The sequence below is a fragment of the Drosophila mojavensis genome, unplaced genomic scaffold, assembly GCF_018153725.1.
Source record: "Drosophila mojavensis isolate 15081-1352.22 unplaced genomic scaffold, ASM1815372v1 contig_74, whole genome shotgun sequence".
Classification (NCBI taxonomy): Eukaryota; Metazoa; Arthropoda; class Insecta; order Diptera; family Drosophilidae; genus Drosophila; species Drosophila mojavensis.
Window position 1 is genome coordinate 12,512,870 of NW_025318899.1, and position 22,851 is coordinate 12,535,720.

The following is a 22,851-nucleotide window of genomic DNA, read 5'->3' on the forward strand; positions in this document are numbered from 1 at the left end:
TGAGTGGAGAGGAGCGTGTGAGGCGATTAATATCGTATGCCATATTTAAGTATGTAGATGGAAATATTGAAGAGATTTTCGTAGCTGAGCCAAGTCTCAGTGGGGTGCTCTGTGATATTTCTAATGTGAGTTCTATCCTAAACAGTTTATCTGATGATATATAATAAAGATCCTAATTCTTGGATCAATTTATACAAAATTGAAATTATCTTTACATAATAATAAAAAGGGATCTCCTATATGAGACTTTACAAAATAATTCTCCACTCTTCTCAAACTTCACAAATATATATCACACATACATACGTATATCTCCCCTGTTTCCCATTGCTTTCTTGGCCATCTCTAATGGCACCCAATTGGCAACTGCTTAACAAGCAGCGTGCAAAATTCGTTGCGGCTCAAAGCTTTGCGCTCATAATTTAGACATTTCGGGCGGTTTCGACCTTTTGATATTTTGCTAGAATTGCGGAAAATTCTGGGAATTGCCTGCCAGGGCGCCCAGAAATTAAAAACAAAACAAAACAAAAAAGTGTCGCAAACAAAAAGAGCATTTTGTTGGGCAACATTTTGGCATTGGTGTTGCCTATTGTTGTTGTTGGTGTTGCTGCCCCGTCGAAGCGACAGAATTTCGCATGCCATTTGATTAATTGCCATGCAAATTATGGTGTAAATATAATAACATTTTATTCAGCTGTCAATTTGAGCGGCGAACAAAACGAAACAGAAATCTAGACATGGGCCACGACATGCAAAATCTCAATTTGCCAGGGCTCCGGCAACGGATGAAGCGAAGTGAATGGCATTCGCTGCAGCTGAGGCACGACTCGATGTATTTGGGACTTGGAGCTTGGGCCTGCGCCTGCGCCTGGGCTTGGTGTAGCGCAGCCAAGCGACTGCTCTGGCCGAAACAACCAAAAACACCTAGGCACAAAATTAAGACATTAGTCAAATGATTTTTTATTTTTATTTTTTGCTTTTTTCATCCACTGTTTTGCTGTTGGTGTATGGAGAAGCTGTTGCCGCTTAATCCCTTCAAAAAAGAAAAGGCATGGGCCGCCGCAGGTATTTCCAGGGAACTGACCAGCTATGCCCCCATCCACTAGTCCAGGCGAGTGTTGCAAATTAGTTGACACGTTGGCAGCGGTTGGGGCAAACGCCGGCAGCAGACGGCGCGACGGCGCGACAAACAGTCGGCATGAATAAAGTCATTTATACAGACACACATACAAATACATACATATGTATGTGTGTATGTAGTTCCATATGAGCGCATGATGAGAAATACTGAAATGTTTGCCCCAGTCTATAATTAGCCTAATAACCCGAGCAACGGGCACTGGCAACTGGCAACTGGCAACGAGCAACGGGCAACGGTCTCTGCCTTGTTTTTGGCCGCCAGCTGCAATAGTAGGCTTCGCCTACTCCTGCGCCACAGTACCGACACCGACTCCTGCCCCTGCCTCGACTCTTCCTGTATAATGACTTCAATTTGCGCTGAAAGCGATTCCTGGAAATCAAATACGCCAAACGGCTAAATGCCATGCCATGCCATATACACCCTCCGTCCATTCATCCTCTTATGCTTGCTGGATATGCGAATGTGGCCAACGGTCATTTGGTATTCGCTTTGTGCATTTGGTATTTGACTCATTTCAGGGGGGTTACTTCTAACAAGTTTTCAACAGTTGAGCTCTGATTGGGCATTGTGAAATTATTAATCAGACGAATTTAGTCGGAAAATAATGCAGTGCATGCGGAATAGTGAAGAGCTTGCAATGCTTGAAGCTTATACAGTGATATGCACTGGAAGGAAGGAAGTATGCATGAGGTATATGTAGGGTATATAAAGTGTGTGAAGCATGCAAAGCATGTTAGGTGGATGAGGTATATACGAGAATTATTTAGGTGGTGAAGGGTATGAAGTCTATGATTTATATGAACTATGTAGAGTATATGTAGTATATGTAGTAGTCTCATACTCTACTGAAAAGTTTATAATATATATGAAGTATATAATCTATTTGTAGAATATGAATGATGAACAGGAAGTATGAGAACTACAGTAAATATAGAAGTTGAAGATTCACATACATCTTGCAGTACAGGAAATATTTGAAATACATGATAAATATGAAGTATGTATAGAATATGAAATGCATGCAGTATACGAAGTATATGAGTAGAAAATATATGAAGTATAATGATTCAATGTAGATTATGAAGTCTGTAAAGTAGTTAAAGCTATATGAAGTATGTAAACTCTATAGAGTCATAAATGAAGTATGTGAGATATACATACATAGAGATGGTACTTCATTAACTTAAAATCCACAATAATTGCTTCTCAAATAGAGGATTACACAGACTTGATAGCTTATATAGTTATACTGAGGCAAGCCCCGTTGCCATATCGTGCCACTTCCGTTTCGAGGCTTCGCTCTTCAACAACTACTCTGGCACTTATCTAATTGTGACAAGATCTATTTCAGTTTTAATTTAATACGCCTTGCAGATAGCCGCGTGTATATTGCTTTATTTCTGTTCAAATAAATTAAAGAAAAATGCTTTATAAGCAGCCCAGTGGAAGCGTCTAGGCAGACTCCTCTAATCTTGAGCATCAGCTGCAGCGAGCTCTGCACACGCCCACTGCCTCATATTTTTCATGATGTTTCGTCTAAGCCATGTTACAATGAGGTGTCCCGCCGTTCCCCTCTCGGCCCCGCCCTGTTTCTACTTTTTGCGCGATTTTACAAGCGCAGAGACAAATGACTGAAGCGAGCGATGGCTGCGATAGCAAGGAGCAGCCAAGATCACCGAATCCAGGCAGGGTACAAGGCGGGGAACGCCTAAGCCAAAGGCTGTGCCACCAAGAGTTATGCGCAAAATTAAATTTGCAAACGCAAGTGAAGCAGCGGCAGCAGCAGCAGGAGCAGGAGCAGGCCCAGACCCATACCAAGAGCCGGAAAGACTTGGGCTTTTGAAAAATACAGCGCCGAAAAGCAATCGCGCCACGCACGCCCAACATCAGTTTGATAAATTGATATCAGCGATCGATGTGCGGCGATGCGCGGCGTTGCTCGGCTAGCGCTGCGCCGATAACTCGTATTGTCTTGTTGAGGATGGGCTGAGTTTTTAATTGAAAAAAATAAAAGTAAGATAAAACTAAAAGACGAAGAGGCGACGAGGCGCTGCTTAAGGGGGAGGGGCTTAGTGGGAGGGCATGGCAGACATCGGTACTCACCTATCGAACCGTCTAGGGAGTAGGCATTACGCTGCCAGGCCCACGTGCATAGATCACAGGTGGTCAGGCCGTCAGCGGCGACGCTTTCATCCAGAAAGGGTGGACGGGGCGGCGGTGGCACAAAATGTCCATTCCACAGCCCATTCTCGCTGGCATCGAAGGCCAGCGGCGAATCGAACGTGTCCACCTCGATGGCATTGGACCACCAGTCATCGTCCAGACTCGGATTATAGCCAGCACTGGCGCCGCCCAGTTCGGTTGGATCGGGCGCAGCCAGCTGGCTGTCCATGCTGGGATCCGCTGGATTCGCGGGCGTTGGATGCGCCGCCAGCGAATCCAGTCGAGAGTTGGGAAACGCCGATCGCAGCGTTGATGTTGCCTCATCCTGATATATATCCGCGCCGCCAGCAGCCGGCTGCCGTGAAAACATTTTACCCCTCTCACAGCTCAACCCGAGCACGCGGCTCACTCAGCTGGGCGACAAGTGTCTCTGCGGAGCAACGTCAATGCATCGGCCACATGGATTGCGATTGCGCTTGCGTGCTGGGTGTTCCGACAGGCCAGACTGCAAAATATGAACAGAAATACCAAAATAAATAAATAAATATAGTTGAGCACATTTATTAAAAAACTTGTCACAAATTATTAAAGCCGGCTACAAATGTTGCCAAATAATGTCAAATTTAAATTTGTAAAGCAACAACTAACTACCACAACGTTAAAAGCAAAGGCAACGGCAACGGCAGCGGCAGCTTGTTAGCACTTTTTCGAAAGTTGTTCCCCCCAAAAAGTTGCAATTTATTTCATAAATTATATGAATGCATGAATGCTGCATGCGGCATGTATATGCAACATAAAAGACATTGTTCAGGTTTCGTCCATGCCAGAGTCTAGATGCATACGTAGAGCAGGTCTCGTTTGCGAATTAATTTGCAAAATGATTTCGAAATGGTTTAGTAGCTTAGTTTACATACTACATACACATATGATATATGATATTTTGGGAATTGTGATACCTTAATTGAAGGATTAACAAGTTTTCAAAGTGAGAATATTATAGTGCGTTTATAAATTCATAACTTGGCTTGCGAAGTAAAAATAAATAATAACTCGAGTGAAATCTGACTATGAATTTCGTAGTGTGTGCCCGAGTAGAATACACCTGAATTTTTATGCTAGGTATTTAAATTATTCTCAGCTCCATTTACACATTTTATACACAAAAATAGCAGTGTCCTTGAGCTTCGACTTTAAACTTGATAAATTATATTAATTAATTAATATTAGAAATACCATAATTACACCAATCTTTTATTAATTTAGAATTTATATTTTAATTATATGCCAAGCCATAATATTATACATCTACAGCAAGCGATACTTTCTGGTATCAGGCATACCTAGTTCATACATTTTGATAACATTATTATACACTGAACTATAATTTTCAACCAATACATACATGCATATATGCTTACATACATTCTCCCCTCACAGCTCGTCTATTTATTCTAACGCTTTTAATACTCTTGTGTGGTTTTATCTAACAAATTAAATGGAATAAATCTCGCTCCTTTTAAGCTAGCTATCAGGTTGAGGCACATGCTTAGCTTGGAGCGCAAACTAATGATGCAGTTTCCACCTTTATAAATAAAGTGCACAATAAAGACCTCAAATTGCAGGCGACCAACATGAAAGGGGCGTGGTCTATGCAAACATAGCCACATTTATGAGTCAGGTTCAGGTTTCTAGCTACCATACATACAGCAGCTGCCGGGGACGTGGCTGCGCTGGGGTCTGACTCTGACTCTGGCTCTGGCTCAGGCTCTGGCTTTTTCTAGTATCTGCTGGTGGTCCATTGCCGCCTTGTTACACGTTTCGGTGCTCCGAAGTTTCCGCCTGACACACATTAATCAATGCATGGAAGGCGTCCGCTGTCTGACACTAATGAAGTTTCTTAACAAGATTAGAAAAATGCGATAAGCGCAAAAGCCGCTAAATAAACGTTGTATTGTCATAGCGCACAATCGAAACCGTTAACTAAGCAGCTGAGTACAATGAAAAAAAATTGCAAGTACTGTTGAAGAGTTCATTGGGTCAGCATTACGTGTTTCGTTTTCGCTGCGAGAAATATTTGATATAAAAGTGAAACTCCATTGAGCTGAAGCTGGTGCTGAAGCTGGAGCTGGAGCTGAAGCTGGACAAATGTGCTAATCAACTACGGTCAGCCGCACAGATCATCTAACAGAAATTATATATTTTCACTGTGATTTATATGCCGGCAATTACAGACCGACTCGCTGATCGGCCATTACGCGGCGTAATAATGCAAAAATACCGAAAAATCAAAGAAGAAAAAAAAAAAATGTGGATATCAAACAATGGAGGCCCGAAAAATAAAGTATACAAAAATAGTGAAAACCCAAAATCATTTATCATAATCATTGTGATTGATTCGTTGAGAAAAAAATAAATATCACAAGTGAACGAAAAATATTGTTATACTCGTATCTTTGGGGTCGCAGTCAAAGGCGCCCGCTCATCAGGCATATAAACGTTGCTTATTGTTGTTGTCTCACGTCTCGGGGCTCACGTTTTGCTCCACTGAATCATTGAATCACTCACTCAACTGCGTTACCTCTCTTGGCCAGCATGATCCAAAAATTGTTTTGATTCGGTGACTGACCGGTTAGCAATTTGACCGCCTCGAATAGCAGTTGGCGCGTTACAAATATATAAAGGGCAATAGTGCGAAATGTGCAGACTTCTTTCATTTGTTTTTTTATAGCCAAATAGCGGTCAATTGTTAAAAATATCCGTAGAGTAATATATAGCTTGATTTTTTTTATATTTTTCGTATCGCTTTCGAATATTATCAATCACACAGGCAGACATTTTGTGCCCTATTTAAAGCACTTTTAATGGGCTAATTGTGTTTCAGCTATAATAAGAAACATGAATTTTTTTCAGCCAACTGCAGGCAATTAATTTGAATGATTCGCTTGGTTTTTGTGTCACCTGAACTTGTTAATTGAATGGGCCTAGGTAGGGCTGCTTTTAATTGAACTGAAGTGAGTTTTCAGGTAAGCTGAATGGAATTACAGGTAAAAAGGTAACTGCCTTGAAAATGTATCTTTGACTAAACTGAACAAGACTGGAGTAATATATATGAGTGTATGTTATACTTTAATATAAGGATCAAGCTTGTACATATATTTCATTTTTGTTTAAATATATAATATATAATATTTATAAATAAAGAAGTGTATAGAAAATGTTGATATAAGGAAATATATTGACAAATTAGATCTTTTACCAAATTTTAAATATAATGTAAAAGTCCGCTCTTCAAAAGTTTTGCCTATCAATTAAAGCTAATTATGAACAAAAATTTAAATCGACTTTTCTAATTTTCTTTGACTTCCGGTGTATAATATATAAATTACAAAATATTTATTTAGTTGCAAAATATTTCAGAGTTCTTGCGCTGGACTTGATTAAGTTGTCACACACTTCGGTCGCTGCTTTGTCAGCTGCTCACAGCTTCCCGTCTATATCCATAAATCGTTGGCTATGGATCTGATTTGGCCATCTTCCATATTAATCACGCCGCATGAGTTGCTTTCAGCAGACAATGGCGCGATATGCCGGTCTGCATCTGCTCTGCTTTTTGGCCATAGTTATGATATATTTTTTTTTGGCTTTGTTTTATTTTTCTTTTCGGCAATCTGTTGACCAACTTTTCAGATATACGAGTCTTAAATACGCTGGCGCTGTTGCGTTAGTCAAGTGGCTTAATTTATATTTATGAAACACAGCACGAACATTAACCGCGCCGCCTTTGGGCCAACATTTCTGTTGACCAGTCCAAGCCAGACTCGGGCCGCAGGCTCATGCGTTTGTCGAACTGCCGAACTTGTCGAAGAGTTATGGCTTTGACCCACAACAAAACCAAACGACAAACAGACAGCCAGAGCAACACACACACACATGTCGTACACTCACTGTGTCGCACACATGTTGTGTGCAGTGTTTTTTTTATGAAGTGGACCTCTTTGGCTCTGAACCTGCACCGCGGCTCGTAATAACAATTTAGGCTTGTTTGGCGTCTCGGGCGGCAATTTTTCACATTAATTACAAATTACAGATTTATTAGGTATGAGCGCTGGCCGACTGGAGACGTCCCTGGGCATGTACCGCCCCAAAAAGTGAACAGCCAGACTCCTGGCCACACGCTACAGCTGGCTGGCTGGCAGAACTTGGCTTAAATATTAATGAGTGGTGTAATTTGTTGCATTGTATGTAATAAATTAATAGTGCGTGCGTGTGTGTGTGTGTGTGTTTGTGTTTGCTTGTGTGTATGCATCGCGGCACTCTTGAGAGCCAGGCTTCGAGTGTACCTGACGTTTCTAGACCGTGTGGCGCAACGCGCATTTGCATATGTGAGAGAGAGCGCGAAACCACTTGCAACTCGCCGACCCAGCCAGCGCCGCACTGGCCACAGTTGCACCTACTCCGCACTCTTCACGCTGCACAGAAGTGCATGAGTGGGCACTCGAAAAGTACTTGCCACTAGACTGATTATAGTCAATTCGGTGAATTGGACCACCAAGTGGTAGCTGCAACAGCAACAGCAACAACAGCAACAGCAACAGCTGCAGCGGCAATCGCCGTCCAAGACAGGCACATCCGCAGCAAGCGGGCTTAGCCACTGAGCAGGGCAGGCAGCCCAGTCATCGTCAACGTCAGCCTCATCATCGCCAACGACACCAACACAAAATCCACGCGCTTTGCGGCACAGTGGCACCAAACCAGTGGAAATGGGACGAAACTAAGAGCTTCAATTGCAGGTAAGCTGAGATGAAACAGCTTTGCAGACCCGAAGTAAATGGAATGCATCGAAGAGAGTATGATAGAAAACTATGAGCATGTATATGTAGCGATATTCTTCACATTAAAACTCTTTATGATAGTAAGAAAATTCTCTTAGGATCAGCTTCTATAACCTTTACTTAGAATCATATATTAGCAATTGCCAAATGGCTCAATATCATATGCTATTCCATCACTATATTATGCCATATAATATATTATTCTCCCACATATTTTTGTCCATTTAAACCCATATTTGGCCCACTGTGATCTGCTAACAGCGCCAGCGCCAATAAAAACGTAAATGGCGCGTGATTCTGAGGCGTCTTCCACTATACTGCCCTCTCACACACACACACACACACACACACACGCACATTCACCTACTCACACACACACTCGCCCATTACAACAACCACTTCAAGATGGCCACAAGAGTAGCATCTTATTTTGCTGCCTTTTGGCTTCGATGGCGGGCCATTTTTACAGGCAGCGGCCTGCAGGCGGGACACGAGAGAAGCGCGAGGCAGTCAGACGAGGGGGGGGCAGCAGTTGTGTGGCAGGGAATGAAGCCACATAATGAAAAGAGTGTGTGAAGAATTTTAAATTCAAAATTGCATGAAAAGTCGTGAGTCGCAAATAGCTTGTTGCTGTGGATGTGGATGTGGCTTTGGCTGCGGCTGTTGTTGTTGCTGTTGCTTGGCCCATTGCTGTACGAACAGACAGATATCCTACTCATCACTTGAGAAAATGAAAAAACAATCATAAGCAGCAACAGCAAACTACAACAACAACAACAACAACAGCAACAGCAACAATAACCATGCTGTGTATAGCAAAAAACCACTCGAACAAAAAAATGGGCAACAGACAAAAACGCTTGTGCCCTGACTTGGCTGTATGTTTGGAGCCATTTGAGTTGTTGCCAATTGTTGTTGCTTTCTTTGCACTACACCTGTTTAGGCTGGGCTAGGCAAGAGGGGGATCTGTATGAGTCTCTCTGTGTGTGTGTGTGTGTGTTTGCTTGACTCTGCTCCCACCGAATTCACTTTTGCCCACTCGCCGAGAGTCGAGACTTAATAAAGTTATTATAATTTAAGCGTTTTGATTATGCGCCTGCCAGTGTTTAAAATACCAATGCAAGCGTAGCCTCCGCTCTCCACCCCCACCCCCTGCTACATCACTCCCGTTTGCCTAGTTTATGTTTACAAGTTTTCAGCGGGGGCGCTGCCTCCTTTGACTCGTGTGTGTGTGTGTGTGTAGTGTGTGTGTGTGTGGGGGTAATCTTTGTGATTGGTTGCGATTTGCGTTTAATTTTGTTGCTGTAAGTGTTGCATGCACGACGCTTGCCGCTTGCATCCCGTTGGGCAAAATGTGCACAGCCATGTTGCATGCAACATTGCGCAGAGAGAATTGACTGACTGTGCCTACTTTGCGGGGGTGCTGCTATGATATTGTTTAAGTCTTTATTAGAGAGGGAGAGAGAGAGCAGGAGAGACAGATAGAGAGAGAGAGAGGGGAGGGGGCTGCAGGTAAACTGGATTCGCAGCATGGCTGCAGCCAGAGCATAAGGCTTCACTTCAGTTAATTGGTCGTGGCATGCTCATCGGCTCAGCGACATGGCAACGCTTTGTCAGTGAGATCACGCAAAGATGTGAGTGCACACATGCTGCGCTGAGCTGAGCCGAGCGTACGTAGCCTCAGTCACTTTGAAATTAAACATTTTTTCTACACACAGACAAACACACACTGTCTACCTCTCTCTCTGATGATTCTTTCTATCAGCCTGCCCTCACCACTTTCAAGTTAACCTCATTACACAGCTGGCATACACTTTCTTTTGCACTCGCAGAGGTGACAATTACTTTCAATTTTGGAAGGTGCCTCTTGCATTTCTATATGTATATATTTATATGTCTCATGTTGAGAGTGGCAAGGCAGCGCGCTTTATATGCAGCTGATGCTTCAATTTCACTGCAGCGAATGCCGAAGCGTTTGCCACAGCCACAACTCGCTGAACTCTTGCCCTTTCTGTGGAGCATTTGTGCCACAGGCACAACTTGCAACTTGGATTGCTGCAGACCTGCTGCCCGGCTATATTTGAGATTTGAAATGCTGCAGAGCAGCCGCAATGCAACATGATCAGAGCTGCTCCTGCTACTGCTGCTGCTGCTAGCTGCTGGCTGTTCAATGATGATCGCCAGCTTCGATTTGTATCGCCTTCGTGGCACCACTGCCACCACCACCACTGCCAGTCGCTTTCCATTGGCATCGAGTTGGTTGGCTTGGCGTCGCTTTCATTGGTCCGTGCCGCATAGATTTGTAACTAGCAGCGGCTTCGTTTTACATTGCCCATTTCATATTTCATAATGGCCCGGCACGGCCGCAAAAGGAGTCAGCAAGCGACGCGACGCGACGCCGATGGCCCGGCTTTGTGGCAATGCGACCTACAGCACAGCAATGTGGCCCGAGGCCGGGGGCCCCATTAAAAGCGAAAGTCGTAAAAAGTTACCCAGCGCTTTGTCATATGCAAAATCAACAAATTTCCAACTCTGTCTGCTTAATTTGATTTTATTTACTTTGCAGCCATTCGAAGAAACAATGGCCGCGCATTTGAAACGCGCCACATAAAAGTCCGAGTCTCCAAATCCAAATCCCCAATTCAACTCCACCTCAGCTCAAGTTCCTAGGCTCTGTTTTTATGGCAGACCCCCAATATCATAAAACTCGCACGAAAAACCGCTGAAATCTTTATGGGCCTGGGTCATTCATTCATTCACTCAGTCGCTCTGGGCCTACTCCGATCAATATCACACATTTGTTAAGTTTGGCTGCAAATCAAGTTTCGCTGGGACTTAACTTTTACGATCTGTAATATATATGCCAAAATGTTTTTAAATTGCCAAAAAAAAAAAAAAAATAAAAAAAAATAAAAACATTAAAAAGAATTTATGTATAAATAGGCCTAAGCAACACTGATTTTTTATTGATTATTCTATTTGGCATTTAATCACCGACTTTACGATCGGCTTTGATTAGTAATCAAACAATATTAATGCTGGCTCCAAACAAAATAAAGCATGGCTTTGAAAATATTGAGAAAAACAAGGTGAAACTGCTAAATGTAGCAGGTGACAGACTTAATAAGTCTAAAACGATCTTTAATACCCATTTTTGCAAGAGTATATAGAAGGGATAGTGGGTAATAGTAGTAGATAATAATAATGGGGAACAGTAGTAGGGAATAGTAGTAGCTAATAGTAGTAGAAAATAGTAGTAGAAAATAGTAGGTACTAGGGAATAGTAATAGTAGTAGATAATAAAAGTAGGTAATAGTAGTTGGTACTAAGAGTAGGAAATAGTAGTAGGTACTAATAGTAGGAAATAGTAGTAGAGATTTGTAGAAGGGGAATAGTAATATATAATAGTAGTATATAATAGTAGTAGAGAATGGTAGTATCTAATAGTATCAGAGTATAGTTGTATTGAATAGTTTTAGGAAATAGTAGTGGAAAATAGTAGTAGCTTATAGTATTAGAGAATAGTAGTAGAACGGCAAAAAAGTAGTAGAGTCGCTACTCTGTGATTAGTGAACGTTTGATCATCTATAAAGATTTGAGAGATATATTCCATAAATCACGAAGTTTATGAAGACAAGCTGTAGAAGAACATGTTTTCCACACAAAAACATCTCTCTGAGCCTCCCTTTCTATAGATCTCTAGTCTGATAGCTTGATCATATAGATTACAGATAAATTTATAGCTGTATACTAAGACTAAATTCATAATCTAATATTAATTCTAATATTAATAAAAGTTTGCTATCAGTAAAGTATAAATAGGGTATATTCCATAAATCATTGTCTTATGGGAAGACCCTACAACAGTCAACCATATCAAATATCATACCCTAAACCTACCCAACCTACTGGGTATATTAGGAATTAAGGTGTTGGCAGATTCCATGCGTTTGAACAATAAATATGGCTAACAGCTATTTAATAGCCCACGCATTTCAGAATTGCTTTTGACTATGGTAAAACTCGTTTCAGCGGGCAGTGAAATCGATTGACATATCGAAATTGATGGCTTGTTTTGTCAATTGATATACTTTGGATAGGCTTTATAGCTATTGGCTACTTTGTGGGTTTTTTTCTCTTTCTTTTCTTTTTTGATGGCCTTTTAAGAACCAACTTGGCTTTGCCACATGCGAAAATGTATTGGCAACTTGCCCAACAGACATTCCATTCCATCCCAATTCCAAAAAGTTTGCCGAAGACAAAATCGTGCTCAGACATCTAATCACAAATAGAAAACAATATCTATGCTAATCTGGCTACAAGATCAATGACAATAAAACGGGGGTAAAGAAACAACTGAAAACACAAGAACCTGTAGGTTGCACCACCCCGCCAACAACAGCAACAACAGCAACAACAACAACAACAAGCTAACAACTAACAGCAACTAAAGCAACAACAAGTAGACAATAATGAGCCGTAATGAGCAATGATCGCCACACAATTAGCCAAATTTCGTTTTGTTTTTCTTGTTTGTTGGCCAATTTTTTGCAGACAAATTAAAACAAAAAACAAAACACACGAAATTAAACAAACATTGTAGATTTATATGGCCCGCACTTGGCTCCGAGCGGGCATTGGCGGGACGGCGAGGCCATTGGGGGCTGTCGCTTGAAGCCAAGCTTTAAACGCCAAACTGCGGAAAATTACAAGAAAATCGTGCAACTCTTGTTTGCTCAAAAAGGCATGAAAAGCCGCAATGCACCAGGCAACACTGCCAACACTGCCAACGGCCCTGCCCCACCCCGCCCCACCTCGACCTCATCGCGCTCTCGCTTCAATCCTGCCACAGCTGAAGACTTTCCAACGCTGATTTTAACAAATTTAAACGTTACATGCGAGCAGATTTCAACGCGATCATCGATTGCTCGTGCACCCGCACACACACACACACACACACATACAGAGCAACAGTTGCTGCGACTGCATTGCTTGCAGCATGACGCAACTGCAGCTCCTTGCCCTCAGGTGTTGCGCGAACGGTTTTCATCTGGCAGCTTTTCACTTTCCGCCTCGGCCAATTGGCCAAGCGTCCAAAACAGTCAATAGTCAACATGCAGCATGCAACATTCAACAGGCAACAGTCAATGCCGCTTGTCGAACACCGTTACACCAAAGCGTCGAACAAAGTTAGTCATTTAGTGACTTTGCCTGAGATTTTTTGAGATTGCCAAAAAATAAGAAAAATCGAAATCGGAATAGAAATAAAAGAAAAAAATAAAATAAAATAACTGCAACTGTCATTTTCGATTGGCGACCTGCTGGGCTTGCCCCACGTTGCACAAACATTTTTGCCTTGTCTGTCTGCCTTGTCGAGAGCCAAAATGTCAATTTGCGTTGTTTACTTTGAAAAACTTTAATTTTTCTCTGCCGATTTTTATTCGCCGTTGTCTGGTGGCCTCTCTTGAGTTGCATTCGTCGCGCCTTCAATTGCCGCAATTTACCACGCCTCACCCCGCACCGCACAGCCCCACCCCACCCCGCTGGCACCATTGCCATTAGCCGCGCCATTGAGTGTTAATTAAGCGTTTATTCAACATTCGGTGTCAAAGTTGTCTTTAAAGAGCCCCAAATTAATGCCATTTGCAACTGCCGCACAGCTGCCATTGTTATCAAAACAGAATGAAAAACGTTGGTTCGTTACCGATTTCCATTTCCGATTACGTTTTCATTTTCATTTTCGTCTCGATTTCGATATCGAATTTCGGCAACGTCGACGTCAAAGATCAAGACAAGACTTCATCGATCATCGTTCACAATTCGCTTGCTTTGATATGGATATGAATATATTGACTGATTGACCACTCACATGTAACAAATATATGCATGAGCGTGCATCTATACATACATATACTATATATACATATTTATGTATCTACTCTCACATTCAATCTCTATGCGCACTTTTAATTGACTTTTAATGAGCGTCCAGCGTAATATGCGGCCTGATGCCTAATGACAGAGAAATTTTCGAAATAACCAAAATTTACATATTCGCTCATAATATGACAGATTCGCGTCAAATTTGCATATTATTTATAATTTATGCCTACATTTTTAGCGAAAATAATTGACTGGCAATCATAGTATCCTGTCAATTTATTGATATCCGGCTAATTATAAAGTGACCAGATTAGATTATGCTAAAAATCCGCGTTTTATAAAAATGGTTTTATTTATTATTTAAAATGAAATTTTTTTTTCTTAAATTATTATTATTTTCTATATAAGCTTTTGTTAGCATTAACTATAAATTTAATATATTTTTCACATTTATTTGTATTTATATATTTTTTTAAAGTACATTATTTATATATTTTTTTAATTTTTTTTTAAAATAAATTAAATAACATTTTTTTAAATTTATGTATATATTTCAACTTATTATCTTTAAGCTCTTAGCTGGCTACAAGCAAACATTTAGCCCAGCTTAAGCTTCCATTTATATTTGATTTCTATAATCAAACTTTAAGCTGCCTCCCAGCTTAAGCTCTATTCTGATTCACTTTAAGCTAATGCTTAAGTAATTTCCATTTCATTCTTAAGCTGCGAGCCCGAGCCAAAGTCAACATTCAAGTCTATGGCTAGGCAATGCGTGTCTTAACTTAACACAAAATCTAGACAAATTTTCTACACTTTTCCTTCCCATTTTCATGACGACAAATTTGTGGTGACTTCTGGTTGCGGCTGCGAGGAAATGTGTAGGAAATGCAACGGTAAATGCATATTATCAGCAAGCCTGACTGCGTGTTGAAACTAAGCCAAGCTAACGGACGCGACAGACTGATAAGCATCACAAGCAAGGGGCACAATAGCACACCGAAGTAGCAACTGCCCCACCAAACCAAACGACCCGCCACCCACCGCCCAACGCCTCTCGGTGCAGCACACAATGTGCCAGTTAGGCACTCAACTGAACGTGCGCGTGTGTGACTCTGTGTGTGTGTGTGTGTCTGTGTGTGCGTCAAGCTGCAAGCTGCAACACTTTCAAACAACTTTATCACGACTAAATCTCAACGGTGACTGACTGACTGACTGTCTGGCTGGCTGGCATGGACTTGATTGAAATGCGACGAGCGCGTTGACATGCCGAGTGGGTGGCAGCTGCAACGTGCAGCGTGCAGCGTGCAACGTCGAGCGTGCATGGTGCATGGCGTACGGTGCGTATGTATTAATTAGTGTCAAGTGTTGTCGCTTTGAGTTACGCGCCCGGGGGATTGCCATTGCCGGCGTCATCATCCTTGCTGCTGCGATAACACAAAGCGATTGCAACTGCAGCGGCAGCAACTTGTTTGTCCAAGCAAATGCTGCCGCTGCTGTTACTGTTGCAGTTACTGCTGCTGCTGCTGCTGCTGCTGCTGCTGCTGCCCGCAGCTAGAAGCTGCCTGCTTCGGCTCTGCGTAATCGATGATGACACGTTTTGCCTTTGCCCATGCGCAAAGCAATGCAACAGCAGCCGCTGCTGCTGCAGCTTAGATGTTGCCAGTTGCCAGTTGCTGGCGTTGCAAATTGCTGGGCAACTGCACGGCAAATGACAGGCAAAAGCTGACAGAGACTCGCTCTTAAATTTATAAACACACTCGACCGGGTATATACATACCTCAGCCACTATTGCTGCGCATCCAATTACATTTATATGCTCGTAAACTAAAAATTCTGCACAGCTTGCGGTCGACTGCTGTAATTATCAGGCAGAAAGAGAAACACTCGCTGGAGAGAGGAGGAGCAGACTGACTTGGGCAACTCCTCTAGACTTATGAATATGCACACGTGTGTGTTAGCTGCAGAAATCGCACTTTAAATAGATTTTCTACGTTCATTGATTTACAGCCAAACGATTTCCTGTGAGTCATAAAACTACATATATCGAAATTAACATTAACAATGTGAGCTGCAAAATGTTGAAGATATTAAGCAGCTTTAACTATGCAAGACAGCTTGAATCTTAGTTCGAACTAAACAAATTCTCAGATCATATATCAACTTCAAGCGAATAGCAGCTTCAGCTTCCTAGCATTTAGTGTCTAATCATCAATCAATCAATCAGTCAGTCAGCAGCAAAATCTTTTATATGCAGCAACTACTTTAAATGTAAAGTCAGCAAAAATTAAAAATAAAAAAATCTTGGCTATAAAAAAAACCAGATTCAGGGCCTATAAATTTGATCTAAACAAATATACAAAGCATAAATAAGCAGCAAGAAAACAAATAACAATTTGAATAAAATATCTATTAATTACGATTGTGACCAAATTTGAGAAACTTTTGCCGCCTGACCAGGCAACTGGGAGAATTCTCGAGTTAATTATTGAATGCTCTGCGCTGAAACATTAATTATACGCACTTTGTCACGTGTTAAGATTTATGATTTACAAGATAGTTGATAGTTGTTCTTACTCAATCACAATGGAATGTGGAATAGAGCTGTGATTTATTCTCAAATATTTTTCTGGGTTTTTCATTACAATTTCAATATTGAATAGCTCTCTTTGGAATGGATTATGATTTGTGTGCAGAGTATATATTATGTATATATGTAGGCTCTGCAGCCAGTTTAACAACATTTGATTATCAACGTTTGCCTAACAGTTATTGGGTTTCCTCTAACGAAGCCTCCTACACTTTCCAATGAACGTAATTTGCTAGAGCACACATATGAATATACATATACATATATATATATAGAGAGAGAGGAGATCTGCAAACGACGCGCCTTGGCAAGCCTAATGGAAATTGCATTGCATTGATTGGTTTTCTACATGGAAAAGCAAAGCAAGGCAAAAAAACAACATTATATTATATTGCTGTGGTGTGAACATTGTTTGGGGCCTGCAGCAACGCTGTGTGGCTGTGTTACTTATGTGGCACCTCCCAATAACAATATACGTCTCGTATGAGCGGACAAAGATATTGCAGTTTTATGGTTTTCTGTTGTTGTTGTTGTTTTTTTTTTATGTATCTGCTTCTTGTAGTTCACGAGCTGTGGTTCGGTGGTTCGGTGGTTCAGTGGCTGGTGGCTGGTGGCTGCTGCCAAGGCTGGCTTTAACAGATATATATATAGATAGTGGCAATTAAAATGCCGCTACTAATACGATATCTTAGCATGAAATTAAAACATGTTTCTGTTTTTCAATCTTTCATTAGTGCTGAGATTTCTCTTACAGCCACCATTGAGGGTTAATAATCAATTACGTGTTGTCATTGACCTTCAATCAGAGCCAACAGATCTAGTGGCCGCCGCCGCCGCCGCCGCTGCCACGCCCAGGCCTAATAGCCATGGCAATTACCTTATTATAAAGCCGCTTAGCTTTTATTTTTCAACTATTTATATGAAGTTTTAATTTGATATTTCAACATTGTTGTCAATCATAGCCACCGCCTGTGCTTTTCTCTCACTCGATGTCTCTAATAAGACATCGAGCTGCCGTTTTGGCCGGCCTTTTTTGTATGGCCTTAACTACTTCATTTTGGGGCTCAGCCCTTCTTTTGCGCTGATGTTGGAGCTGCGTATTTAATTTTGTATCGTTACCTTGTTTTCCTCTTCGTCTACAGGTTTGCGGCTGCCGTTTGACATGTTGTGGCTGATGATGTTTTTGTTGATGGCTTTTCGAACTCACACACACTCACACACACACACACATACTTCACATCATTTGGACAACCAGCAGCCCAGCCCACGCACTTGTCATAAAAGATTCATTTATGATTTTATCTGAATTTTTATTACTATTATAACTGTCTTGTTTTTCGCTTTTGTTGTTGTAGTTGTTAGTTTTTGGTCAAGCTATAAGCTGCTTTCAGCTTGACTCTTTACATATTTAATTGACTTTTTACATACCTCATAAATGCATGAACGAACTCTGAAATGACAAAAACGAAAATGATTTCATAATCAATTTAACAACAGCAATTTTCTTCTGATAACAAATCAATTTGATTGCATTCGAAAACTCATTCAAACTTTTATGAACTAAGAAATTTATATTGTTTTCCTCCCATCTGAACGCAACTGTACTCGCAACATTTTTTGGAGTATTAACACAGCCATCGAGCACTTGGCAAAGTGTTGCCGACTTCGGGGCGTTCAAGCAACAACTTCAACACATTCTAATGAACATATACAAATATGTATCTATATATGCATGTACAAATTTTTTGAAGTGCATGTCGCGACGATGACGCGACGCTTCTGCCAGCCCGCCACGCCTCCTGCTGCTGCCCCGCGTCGAGGGAATGTCTTGCATTGCAATTGGATTCAGTGCTGAAGCTCTGGACCTTCTGTGGCTGTCTGTCTAGCCAGCAAAAGATTGCGTTAAATGCAGCCATTGTTGTTGTTGTTATTGTTTTTGCTTTTGGGGGCCTGCTAGTCTCCGAGGCGCAAGACAATTGAGTCTGAGAGCGTAATTTGCAACTGCCTGAGACACGTAACGTCCGCTGACGTCGGCAATGACGAGCATCCCGCTCAGGATGCAGGCCCAAATCCGACTGGCTGGCAGGCTGAAGTGCAAGCAGAAGCCAAGTGCAGCAGCAGCAGCAGCAATAGCAACAGCAACAGCAGCACCTAATGACCGGAGCAGGAGGCAGCTGCAGGGCAGGAGGCAAGAGATTTGTCGTCGGGACAGCAGCCAGTCATGTAGACTACGCCTACTACCCCAAGCTCTAAGCTTCGTCAACTCCTTCTGGCTGCCAGCAACTGCGACATGTTTGCTGTGGTTGTTGTTGTTGTTGGTTTTTTTTTTTTTTTTTGCCTAGATGCATTTTGCATCCAAAGCGCTGCTGCTGCTGCAGGCGAATGCACCAAAAAAAAGTAAACAAAAAAACAAAAAATAAAACATGCAACGACAACAACATGACGAAAAGTGTGTGCACAGTAGCCTGAGCTGGAGCCGGAGCTGGAGCTGGAGCTGAAGCTGTAGACGAAGCTGAAGCAGGAGTCGGCGCAGACATCGTCCTGTGGCATATCCAACAGGCGTTAATAATAATTCCTTTTTTGTTTTTTTTCTTGTGCAAAAATGCAACGAGTTTTTTTTTCTACTTTTTTGTGTGTTTGCTAAGAGGGGGCTGCAGCGCGAATACCCTGTAAAGAGTTAGTTAGCTAGACTATGAGCAGTTAGACAAAAGATGTATATAGAAATGTATAATTTTACGGGGTTTACGTGTAAAGCTGAACCAACAAATGGTTCGCTCTTCTACTCTTCTGTTAGATGCAGTTCTATTTTATTTACTAAACATTAGCCTAGGGCATGTTTAAGTCGCTCACTTTTCAGCCTAATGCTGCTGCAGTTCATATTTTTTTTTTCGAGCTTTTCCTTTTGGGCTTTGGTTTTCAGCATTTATTTCGAAACTTTTTCATTTTGTGCAGTCAGACGACGTCGCCATAGAGAGTGCATTGACTGAAGTCTGTAAAACCAACAAAAAACAACGCAAAAACAACAAAAAAGAGTCGAAAACAACAACAACAACAACAACAACAGCAAGAACAAGAGCCATAGCGGTAGCCTGAGCCTAGGCAACTGCATCCTTTGTTGATATGTAGCGACATGCATTTGCTTCGCTGGGAGAGGAGAGGACGGGAGAGGCGCGGCGACTCCTCGTCTGGCTGCAGACGCTTGCTGGGGTGAGCGGAGCCAGCGGAGTTCAGTAGCTGGCAGCTTTTGTGTGTCTTATGGGGAAACACTTTAGACATGGCCTGGCAAAGTTTGCCATAATTAACGCTTAGCTTTCGGCCTGGCGCAGTTAAGTGTTATTAGTTTGTGTGTTCCTTATTTCGGCAGGAAGCGCATGCGAAGTCGTTGCACTTGGCTACAGGCCACCCACCCACACTCACACACACACACACACACGCACGCACTTCACTCCGCACTGAGCCATGCGAAACGTAGCCTGCAACTCAAACAGTTGTTCTGACAGTCTGACGACTGCCACTGCCACTGCCACCGCCCCTGCCCCTGCCCCTGCCATAGTCGTTGCCCCTGCTGCTTGGCAGTGGCAGCGGCCGTCGTGCCACCTGCCCGAAATGAAATTCGTTTAAGCGACGTAAATCATTAAAATGGCAGCCGAAAGCCGCCAACGAAATGGCCAAAAGAAAACATTTGCAAAATTTCAGCACCACTGAAGCCTGAAACAAAGGAATAATTCGAAAAAAGAAAAAAAATGAGTGAAATGCGGGCGCACAAAATAAAATACAATTTAATAGCGGCACTTCCTTGTTTTTTTTTTTTTACTTTGACAGGAAACTTGCTGTGGATTATTTATTTATTTTATTTGTTTGCTCTGCCTGTCTCACTCCACACTCTCCATCTCCCTCTGTGGTGCAGCAGTTATTAGTGCGCATTTGCACGCGAATTTGTTTTAGTTTTTTCTTGTTTTGTTCGAAGCTTTTGCCAAAATCCAATTAGCTGCTCAAAAGTTTCGCTGAAAATTAATTAATGTTGACACAAGTTTTGGCCATGAATTGAATCTAATTGAGAGATGCGAACGGCAATGGAGAAGCAAAAGGAAGCAGAGGAAGCAGAACGCTAAGACATAAAGTGAATTTGGAAGTTGCTCATAAAACTTAACAGCCCGAATGCGTTATGCTTTTTGAAATGCGCATCGCTCTTCTTTGCGATTCTCAAGAGCATTTAAATGAGCTCCCTTTGCACTACACTAAACCAATTACCTTTGGTCGTTTCTCACGGTGACCCTTGCCCTCTCTCTCTGTCTTCGTCTTCTTCCTGTTCCCATCGCTTCTAGAGCAAAGCAAAGCGTCTTTTTCTCACCCTTACTTACGTCTTACGCTATGTCGCCCTTAGCCTTTAGCATTTGCTGCAAGTTTCCTTTCTATATATTTCAAATTTTCTCAAGTTGTTTTTCAATTAAGCAAAATTCACTTGCTCGAAACATAATAAACCTTTGCCCCACCTTTCACATATTGGCCACAGCCATCTGCCTTCTGCCACCTGCCACATTTTACCGTAGCCACATATAGCCAAACGATCCACCAGTGCAGTGCCACACTCTCGGCAGTCAATAACTCAACATAAGCCGCAACATTGCCAACATTTGCAACATTTCAAACGTCAGGGCAAACAGAAACGGAGCATTTGCAGAGAGCCAGAACGAGAGAACCAGGCGGCATTTCAATTGGACTTGCTTTCCCATTGCCCAATCCCCATTCCCCATCCCCCATTCCCCATAGAGGCCGCTGACGGGGCCAGGCCACCAAAATGGTAGTCGATGGTGCAGCTTTTTCAAGCGTTAAAACATAAAAATGTCATTAACACTCAACAGATTTCTGGTGCGCAGCGCCAATGGCCAGCACCAGCACCAACAACAACAGCAACAACAAACGGCTTAAATGGCCAATAACAAATTGTTGCAAATGCTCGCTGCAACAACAACAACAATAACAACAAAAGTTGGCAACAAGCCACAAAGAACGCAGCCGCAATGGGAATAGTTTTAGATATACTAGCTGTTGTTGTTGTTGTGCTCGTTACTGTTGTTGCTGTTGCTGTTGTTGTTGTTGTTTTCCATTTCGCTGTTGTTTCAACGTAGACGAAAATTTATTTGACGCTCGACTCGACTTGCAGACAAGAAAATGACACAGAAACCGAGTTAAGTTCGCAACGCGTTTAGTTGAATTGCGAGCTCAAACTGCCTGCCCCAGGCCATGGAGCCGCAGACCCCAAATAGACCCCGAGTAGACCTATCCCCGCTACGCGGCACTCGGTGCCCCCGCACTAGATCGTTTATTGTCGCGCTAGGTATCATTTACGCCATAATTTTTCACAGTTGAATATTCTGCTTAATGGTTTTTAATGAGCGGTTCGGCAGCATAAAAAAGGCCAAACTAGAAAAAAAAATACAAAGGTGTTGAGAAATATGCCTGATTTATAGAAACTGCAGCCTGTATTTAACGCCCAGAGCCGCGCTCGATCCGCTGCCCCAGCCCCACCGATCATAGCCAAGCCCCGCAGTTGTTAATAGTTTTTTTTTTTTTTTTTTTTTTTAGGCAGTTCGCAACTGGGACGGCTCAATGGCTCGAGCGACTGGGCGAGAAAGTGAACTGAAGTATTTGATTCTAAAGTGCGGCGATCATTTTCACTCTATGCCAATTTCTAGTTGGCAGGCGAAATAATAACACTTATCTGCTACAAAATATTTTCTTTTATGGCTAAACTAGTTAAGCTTGACTTACAGATATTTAAAGATTGTATTTTAAATATGCCATCAAGTTTTATCGTTGAACTTCTACGGCTTTATAGAGAGAGAGTGGAGCAAAAGTGAGATTGACTGCATTGATGATGCTCGTTCAGGCTGTCATCGCTAACTAGATAATGAACTCTAGGTGAAACTCTAACTAGGAGAATCTTTAATGAATATGATATAAGTGTAGTAGGATTGAGCATATGAACTGGGAACTGTAAAGCTGTATTACTTGTAAATATATAATTATAATTGTTCGGTATTACGAAGAGCTATACTTCTTCTATATCATAATAATGCAATTTCTTATTTATATATCACATAATAAATAAACAAAGCACGCATCTATATGCACACTTAAACACACACTATCCTACCTATTTATATATTACATATACTTTCATAAATTATTCTACAATATCATATTACTTATGTCTCTAACTCAAATCCCTCCTAATCCTGCTT

The 22,851-nt window shown here is 41.9% G+C and overlaps 1 protein-coding gene across 4 annotated transcripts in view; it reads right to left on the reverse strand.

Annotated features, from left to right (window-relative positions):
- LOC6582232 overlaps positions 1–22,851 on the reverse strand; it is a 78,851-nt gene that overhangs the window by 25,332 nt on the left and 30,668 nt on the right. For 2 of the 4 annotated variants that reach the window (XM_032731366.2, XM_032731372.2), the window contains one exon: positions 3,245–3,809. In XM_032731366.2, coding sequence (XP_032587257.1) covers positions 3,245–3,674 — 430 coding nt within the window. In that variant the 5' untranslated portion in view covers positions 3,675–3,809. Of the gene's footprint in view, positions 1–2,516; positions 3,128–3,244; positions 3,810–18,034; positions 18,057–22,851 lie in introns of those variants that run through there. The other 2 variants (XM_044009490.1, XM_032731371.2) reach the window with 2 other exon arrangements.